The sequence below is a fragment of the Nicotiana tomentosiformis genome, chromosome 3, assembly GCF_000390325.3.
Source record: "Nicotiana tomentosiformis chromosome 3, ASM39032v3, whole genome shotgun sequence".
In the NCBI taxonomy this organism is placed as follows: Eukaryota; Viridiplantae; Streptophyta; class Magnoliopsida; order Solanales; family Solanaceae; genus Nicotiana; species Nicotiana tomentosiformis.
In genome coordinates, this window is record NC_090814.1 from 146,086,690 (window position 1) to 146,096,340 (window position 9,651).

General features: G+C 39.6%; 1 protein-coding gene across 1 annotated transcript; it reads right to left on the reverse strand.

The window, feature by feature from the left end:
• Positions 1-2,436: 2,436 nt before the first annotated feature.
• Positions 2,437-3,027, reverse strand: LOC138908636 (F-box protein At5g03100-like). Its single transcript, XM_070199318.1, has one exon. It carries the CDS (start codon positions 3,025-3,027, stop codon positions 2,437-2,439), a length of 591 nt encoding a protein of 196 aa, XP_070055419.1.
• Positions 3,028-9,651: the final 6,624 nt, after the last annotated feature.

Here is a 9,651-nt window from a genome sequence, read left to right on the forward strand (position 1 = left end):
CGATGATCAGATACCCGCACCCGCCTGTTGGAGCCGCAAGAGGCCGGGATCAGGGTAGAGGCCGAACCGGAGGCCGAGGAAGACCACGTGGTGCAGCCAGAGCACCTGTGCGAGCTGCTGCACCAGAGCCACCAGTAGCTCCAGTTGGGGAGCAGGCACCTGAAACGCCTGTTACTACTCCTGCTCTTCAGGGGACTCTTGCCCAGTTTTTGAGCATGTTTAGCACTCTAGCTCATGCAGGGTTAATTCCACTTGCTCCTGCCACATCTCAGGCCGGGGGAGGAGCACAAACTCCCGCCACCCGTACTCCAGAGCCACAGGCCCAAGTTGACCACGCCCCAGAGGTTATACAAGTGCAGCCAGTTGTCCCAGTTCGGCCTGAGATTAGGACAGCAGTCTCATATGGGGAGCAGCTCAGGCTTGAAAGGTACAAGAAGTACCAGCCTCCCACTTTCAGCGGTTTAGCTTTAGAGGATGCTCAGGGAGGGGTCATCCGGTCGAAGAGGCAACTTGGGAGACCGAGCATGATATGCGCAGCTGTTATCCACACTTATTCACCAGCTCAGGTATTTCTTCTAACTCCGTTTGAGGACGAACGTTTGTTTTAGAGGTGGAGAATGTGATGACCCAAAAACATCATCTTTAAATTTAATACTTAATTATGTTTTCTAAGACCTCAAAAAGCACTATTTATCATTCCTCGACTTGCATGCACAGCCCGTAAAAGTTTTCGGAAGGTCTTTATGTGAAACATGGATTAAAATATGAATTAGAGCTTTAAAACTCAACTGAGTTGACTTTGGTCAATATTTTGAGCAAACGGACTCAGATCAGTGTTTTGACAGTTCTGAAAGGTCCGTATCGTAATTTAAAACTTAGGCATATGCCCGAAATCAAATTCGGAGGTCCCTACCCTGAGATATGGAATTTTGAAGAAAAATTAAAAGTTTAAATTCAAATAGTGATCGGATGTCGAATTATGTGCAAACGACCTCAGAATAGAATTTTGATGATTCCAATAGCTCCGTATGGTGATTTTGGACTTAGGAGCGTGATCAGAACTTTATTTTTGGAAGTTCGTAGTGAAATTAGGCTTGAAATGACTAAAATAGGAATTTAAGTTTGTAAGTTTAACCTGGGAGTTGACTTTTTGATATCGGGGTCAGAATTCAGTTCTTAAAATTTTAACATCTCCGTTATATCATTTATGACTTGTGTACAAAATTTGAGGTCAATCGGACTTGATTTGATAGGTTTCGACATCGAATGTAGAAGTTGGAAATTCTAAAGATTTATTAGCCTTGAATCTATGTGTGATTTATGTTTTTAGTACTGTTGGATGTGATTTAAAGACTCGACTAAGTTCGTATGATGATTTAGGACTTGTTGGTATTTTCGGACGGGGTCCCGAGTACCCCGAGTGCGATCCGGATCGAAATCGGATTAATTTTTGGACTTAGGCATATAACCCATCTCAACCCATAATACAAGCTAGCCTAAAATCAACCCATGAGGCAGCCCAAACTCAACCCATCACTATCCAAACTTCAATCCCTATAATTTGAACTCAATTCGATTAAAGGAATTTTTTACTTCCTTCTAATCATGTTTAGAGATGGTATTCTGTCATCCATGTAGATTATATGTTTTTTTTGTATAATTTCCGGTTAACCTTTATTTATTACTATTAAAAGATTTTAGATTAGTTAGGAGTTAGATATTAGCATTAACTTAATTAACTTGTCCTTTCTCAAAAATACAATATAATAAAGTTTGTACCTTTTATGGCATTATTCTCTTTTATCTCTTTATATTAAGAAAAGATTATACATATTGACATCGGATTTAAAAATACAATGCATTTTTTTCTGGTCAAATGCAATGCATATTTAACAAAGTATACAAATAGCAGCTAATCATTTTTTTATGCAGTGAAAATTGACAGCAAACTTGACAGCCTTAATTCAAAATTTGTGTTCTACCATAAAAAAGCATATTGAAAGCTTGCAGTTAAATGATTAGTATTATACCTTTTTATAGCTTAATTCTCGTTTTTCTTTTTACATTAAAAAGATTTTAGAGTATCTAACATGTGAAGTAAATAAGAATGCAAAATTAGCGTGTAAAAATCATGAAGAATGGGAAGTAAAATTTTGGTCAAGTTGGGCTATGACGCATTGTTTAGTTCATCTTGACCCAAGTAACTTTGGGCACGGTTGTGCAATGAGTCATTTATTAGTTCAGCCTATTTAAACCTGCCCAAACCCAGCTCAAACAGCCAATTTGCCACCCCTAAATTCCTATGCATTAACTATCATTGAGACGAAGGGAATATATGTTAAACTAGTGAAAGACAAACTAAAAAATAAAATATTACCTCTTCGCAACAAATTATTAATATCAGGCCGTTAGAATAGTTGAACTTTTGAACAAAGTCTAGAAGATTATTGTACGAACTTGTGTCCACATCTCCGTGCAATGACCTATTTTTAGGTCCCTGATAAACGGGCATGTACTAATTATCCGTTGCAATTTATTAGTGGTACTGTTGTTATTATCAATTTCAAAGTTGCACTTGTTCAGCGATAATTCAGTCAGCGTCTTAGCTGCATAAATAGCATCAGGTATGCAGTAGCTAAAATTAGACGTTGGATGAATTTCTAGAGATCTGACATTATGTTTAATTGCCAAGTTCAACCAGCGATCAATATGAGACGCCAATTCTGGAAGACGAAGATTTATGAGGCGGAGTATTTCTATTCTTAAGTTTTGCTCGACATGGGACCGCAAGGAATCATCAACGAATTTAACGAATTTCTCCGTGGAATTCATGAAACTGTTGTGGATGGATTGATTGATTATCACTTCAGGCCGCGATCTCCAAATTGAACTCCATGTCTTAGACAAGATGCAAGTTCGAGCTTCTTCTTTTAGCTCATATTGACGACGAATCCGACGTAAGATGTCATGAATTATTTGTATAGGCAACTCTGATATTCTGTCTTCTCCATCACCTATTTCCTCCATAATTTTGAGAGCGAATTGAACCTTAATTTTTTGCCATTGGAATTACAGGCTCGTATAAACATAAGAACCGCAAGCTAATTTATATATATTTCAGTCAGTTCTTTTACAACTTCCTATTCCTCGATGGAGTTGGTCATGACTTTCCATATAAGTTGACATGGAAATTATACTTTCTTTCCTTTTCAGAACGTGAAAGTTTTTTTTTCCAAAGTTAAAACATGGTTTATCTTTGAATTAAACCTTTTGTGTTCTTGGAATTAGAGGTTTTATATATATATATATATATATATATATATATATATATATATATATATATATATAAAGTTAAAACATGGTTTATATTTGAACTACTACTTCCGCCTTTCTAAGCAGAACTGAATTAAACCTTTAATTTGTGTTCTTGGAATTGGAGGTTCATATATATATATATATATATATATATATATATATATATATATATAAAGGAGGGCCAATGGTTGATGAGGTGGCACATCTCATAGATTAGGATTGGTATTTATCTTTTTTCTTGTTTTTTTTGTTTTTTTTTCCCCCAATTTTATTCCCTTTTATGTTCGTTAAAAAAAAAATCAAAAGGTGCGTTCACTTCCTTCCAAAAGGAGCGGAAAGGTCGGAACAGTTAACGAAAATAACTGTGGCAATTGGAAAGGACGCCTACCTATGTTATACAAACGTTAAATTCTGAGACTTTTTTTTATCAATTAGAGATTTTCACCAGAGCAATAAAACCCAGAATAAACAGCTTCTTCTTCAATCACCAACAAATCACAACTCCTCCTGTCGTTCCTAATTAATGGTATAAGGGCTACTTAGCATTGAAGTCAGAAATACTAACGGCAAAAAACAATGAAAAAGGGATATATTCTTGTGTTGCTGCGCATCAAACATTAGAGTGTTTCATAAAGCAGCCGATAATAGAGTGACGATCAGGACATTAAAGGTACTTCTGCAGTCCATATTCATAATTGACCAATTCTACTGCCTCTTCAAATTAAAGAATATAGCAATGCATTTTGCTTGTAGTAACTCTATGTTATGCACCAACATAACCCTTATGGACATAGAACTCCTTCCTGCTCATGGTGACATTCACTTGTGTTCTTCAGTTTTATTTGAATCTTATTCTTTTGCATAAGTATTTCATTTCAGATGAAGTATTCTTTCCTTAGATATCATGGTATTGTTTCCTCTTATATATGTCACACCTCCTTTTTCCCGAAGGCGTATGGGGATAAGGGAGTTTTTCCAATTAAAGTGACAATATTCGAAATGGGATTATTTATTAAATCAGAGTCGCCACTTGGGATAATTTATGGTGTCCCAAGTCACCGGTTTATTTTGAATCCCAAATCGAGGAAATTTGACTCTATTTATGGTCCGCGAACACAAAAGACCGGGTAAGAAATTTTGTTAACCTGGGAGAAGGTGTGAGGCACTCCCGAATTCCGTGGTTTTAGCACGGTCGCTCAACTATCAATAATCGGCCTAATCATCTGATTTAATACATGTTTAAAGCCTATTGTGCATTTTTACTTTTTAACCGTTTTTAATTATTTATGGAATTATTTCTGGAACAAGTCACGATGGCGTACACTTGTCATTTTGGTACACATCGCAAACTGCGCCACATGAAATGCACCCGCGATTTACAACATGTTAAAATTTATTATTATTTGAAGTTATGGTCGAGTCGCGTGAAACGCGCACTCGAATTGGGGATTACGTATCATGACTATGCCATGGGAACCATACCCATAGTCACGATGCTCTATTATTAATCGCGCCTAAAGCAAGCTGCGATGTTCAAAATTGCTTGATTTTCTGATGCTTGAAATCATGTGGCAAGTCCAGAATTATGGAAGATGGGTTACAAGACTTCTTAAACATTACCACAGAATCAATCAAATTTCGAAATTGTGACAGATTCATTGCAATAAAAATAAGAAATCATAATTCAACATACTTTGGATTTCCATTCGAACTAGAAAGCCCGACCTTCGTTTTCAACATTACTAAGATAACTACAAAACAGACAATTACGACCATGTGTTCAACAGAGAAGCAAAGTAAGCAGGTCTGGTGGTTGGATCACAATTTAACTTTTGAGGAATTTCGTGTATAGCCGGAAACGAATTAATGGCCACTTTGGACATTGCAGTGATGGCCATTTTGAGTAACAGTCAATTTTAACCTTCATTTTTCGGCCAATCGATCAACTCAAATGCCAAGACTTACAATAACAGACATACACGACGAATCTGAAAACTAGAACAGACATACTGATTTCAGATCCTAACAAAACTCAACAATAGAATCATATTCATATTATAGCTACTAACTTTCATATACCAAACGTTTATAGGTTCTGCCACGAAGGGAAATCTAGTCTTAGTTCGAAGAGCGATCCAAACAACAGCAATTAAAAGTAACCATGTCTCAAATCTGAAAACATATATGATGTTATATTGAAAGGTGATATTCAATCAGTACTATGAACATTACATGGAGATTTAGGTACCAACTTCATAACTGGATTTGCTAATAAATAAGAAAGCGTGATACTAAAAAAAAATAATTCACAAGAAAGAGAACTAGATAACTCCAACATAGCACAAGAAATACAGGTAGAAAATGGCTGATTCCATTAATTTCAAAGCATGCATATCTCTTCCACGTAGGCATATTTCATATCCGATTTACAGACCAAGGTTCAAAAGAGGTACCTGGCTAACAAGATCAACAAAATAAGATAAGTCTCTGAAGTTGCAGCGAAACAATAGCAGTAAGAATAGCAGCAGTAGAAAACAGCGGAGCAGAGGAGATAAACCCAACTCCAAAAGAAACCCAGAACCAAATGAAGACCCAAGAACAGCACAGTCAAGCCAATTTTCTGTATTCTCCCTTTTAACTCCGGAGAGAACCCCAAAAACAATCTCCCTATGAAGAAAAGAATGCGTCCCTTTTATAGAAGGTAAGCATGTGTTGTGTGTGAAGAATAGGGGGCTGGGAATCTTTTGCCAGCTCCCTGAAAATCAGGGAAATAGCATCTTTTGCAACTGAATATGGACAGCTGTCCGCTTCCAGAAGCAAAGAGGCCATGACCTAGATGGCCTAAGGCCAAGCCCAGAAAACAGCCCAAAAAAAAAAATGAAACAAACAAATGTCATATTTCTAATAAAATCAGAGATTTAACTAAGTGCTTAACCTTCAATTAATCTAAATCAATCCATTAGCTGAACTAGTTGAGCATGCGATTAACGACTAAGTTTAATTAACTGACTGAAAGAAAAGAAAAAGAAGGAAAAACAACAAAACAAAAACAAAACAAAGCAACCAGAAAAGCACAGAGCCGGAACAAAATGAGGAGAAAAGAAAAGAGAAAAAGAAAGAACAGGAAAGAGAACAACAAAACAAGAAAAGAAAACAAAAATACTAATCTAAATGCTAAAGAAGAGAGTAAACGAAACAACCCGATGAGCAGTGAAAATGATGGATTCTAGCCGCGAATCGACGAAAGGACCCAAAATCTCCGGTAACTTCGAAACGGGTCGATACCAGCCCAGAACAAATACCTTCAACGGGATTACTCCATGCATGTGGGTATTGAACTAGAAATAAACAGAAACGAACAAGTAATTCCGAAATAAACCAGACTAGGGTTTTCTGGAATTTTTAGATCTAAGGTTCGCTAATTTTGGTGGGGTCTGTGATGAAACTGATGAGGGATTAGGGATTAGGAGGGTATGAGGGTTATGGGGTGCGAGTTTGAGAGGATTTAGAGTGAGCCGCCGGCGTGAGGATTCTGGGCGGCTAGGGTTTGGGGTGAGTTTGAGAGAGAGAGACGAAGGGTTTGGGGGCGGCTAGGGTTTGGTGAGTGAAGGAGAGAGAGAGGAAAATGAGGGGGTCTCTGGGGTTTGGGGGGTGGATCCGACAGATATAAGGGTTAGGGAGGGGAGTTACGGGCCGTTAGATCAAAGGAGATCAACGGCCGAGATCGCCCGTTAACGAAACGTCGTCGTTTCGGTTAAGTAACGAGGCTGGGCCGGGTGAGGGGTTGGGCTTAGGGGACTTGGGGCGACCGTTTGGGCCAGACATTGTTTTGGCCCAAATTCAGAACCAAACAGGTTTTTTCTTTCTTTTTTCTTTTTTTTGATTTTAAATCCTAATAAATATTAATTAATTAAAAACCTAAATTAAGTGCTAAATCAATCTAATTTGTTGAAATAAACCTAACTATCTATTTTACCGTAATTAATTTAGACTAATGAAGAAAGAATTACTTAATTTGCGATTAAAAGCTAAAAATACAAAAATGACCCATATTTTGTGATTTTCTGTTTAATAATGCAATTAACTTATGTAATTAAATCCTAAATGCAACTAAACCTAAAGTGTTATGCATGAAATACTTTTAGACATTTTGGTGTTTTTCTTATGATTTTTAGAATGTTAAATATGCAAATAAATGCAAGAAACAATTAGGGCTTTGCGGTGTTAATCGGAATGTATCAGCAACGACAAAAGAGAGATCTGAGCTGGTGTTTTCCTCAACTGTTCTACAATGGAATAGTCTTGCATTTTCATCTTTTTCAGGAAATCCTCAGCCTCTTCTTCGGTGACCGGCTTTTTTACTGGGATGTGGCCGTCCTTGGATGGCTTGATTTTCCTCAGTTCTTCTGGGGTAAAACATCTCCCGGAACGAGTCAGCCCTCCGGTTCCATTGACTTCTTCCTCTACTTCTTTCCCTTTGTACGTTACTATCACCTGTTTGTAATTCCACGGGACGGCCTTTGTGTCAACCATTGGCAACTGGGTCACTGGCTTAATAATAACGGGGGTAACACGAGCCCCTTCCACGATTATGACAGGCTTGCCCGGGGCCCCTGGCACGACCACCTTTTGCCTCTCCTGGTTTGCTTCAACATCAACCAGAGGCCCTTTCACAACCAATACAGAAGGCTTCAGATTGAGCGTGCTTGGCTTCTCCGACACCCCTTTAATCGTCAAGGATATTCCTTTTGCAGAATCTAGAGCTTTGATTGGATTACTCTCGCTAGCCCGGATCATCATGACAGACTTGAAAGAGTTTTTGGGCTCCCCATCCTTATGAAGTATCTCGATCATGTGTGTCTCTGCATGGGCCGGCAAAGGATTTTGGTTGATGTTTGGCGCCTCCGGGCTCTGGACCACAATTTGATTTGTATCAATGAGCTCTTGGATCGCCCTCTTCAAATGCCAGCACTTCTCTGTGTCGTGCCCCGGGGCATCGAAACAATATGCGCATCTGAGGGAATAGTCAAGGTTCCTTGGAGGTGGATTTGGTATCTTGGGCTCAATCGGCCTCAAAACGTCCAACTGCCTCAACCTCTGAAACAAACTGGTATAGGACTCTCCAAGAGGGGTGAAGGTTTCTTTTCGTTGTTGCCTCTCTTTTCTGTAATCTGGCTTCGGTCGAAAACTTGGACCAGTAGGGTTTTGGTATGGTTGTGGGGGTGTATAAAGATTTTGTGGAGTTGGAGCACGCCATTGCGGGTAAGGAGGGGGTTGAGCATATGACTGTGCGTGGTGAACATGGTATTGGGGTAGCTCGACAGAATATCGAGGGTCTTGTGGCGGGAAATAGTGCTGAGATGGATTATATGGAGCTTGGGTGTAGGCTTGAGGTTGGGGTCGAGTTTGGGTGTACTGGTGAGGCGGACCCCTTGGGCCACGCCATGATCCAAAGACAAACATAGCGACATCTTCTTTCTTCTTTTTGCCTAACAGGCTTCTGGTGCCACTTTGAATTGCCTGTGTGGTCGCTTTTATGGCAGAGTAGCTCATAATCTTGCTTGACTTGAGTCCCTCTTCCACCATTCCTCCCATCTTTACCACATCGTTGAAGGACTTACCTATGGCTGAGATCAAATGGTCAAAGTAAGTGGGCTCTAGGGCTTGAAGAAAGTACTCGACCATCTCATCTTCCTCCATTGGAGGGTAGACTCGTGCAGCTTGTTCTCTCCATCTGAAACCATATTCCCTAAAGCTTTCATTGGGCCTCTTCTCTACCTTGGTCAAAGATAGGCGATCCGGGACAATGTCTATATTGTACTGAAAGTGCCGAGCAAAGGCCTGAGCCAAGTCATCCCATGTGTACCACCTACTAGTGTCTTGGCGGGTGTACCATTCTAAAGCTGCCCCACTCAGACTCTGACTGAAATATGCCATTAATAATTCATCTTTCCCACCGGCGCCTCTCATATTGCTGCAGAAGCCTCTCAAATGGGCCACGGGATCTCCATGCCCATCGTACGGGTCGAACTTGGGCATCTTGAACCCAGCGGGCAGTTGAACATCCGGAAATAAGCATAAATCCTTGTAAGCCACACTTGGCATCCTATCCCTTGCATGTTCTTCAAAGATTGCTCTAGGCTCTTCACTTTCCTGAACATCTCGTCCTGCTCCACATTCTGGGATGGTTTCTCAGTTTCGACAAGAGGTTCAAAGCGAGGGGCATGGGAATAAGGATCCGCGACTTTGAAAGTTGGTTCTGGAACATAATATTGGGTATCTAGAGCTTGGAACGCGGGTTCACTAGAAGATTTGTGAAGGGTAGCTCGCGGAGGG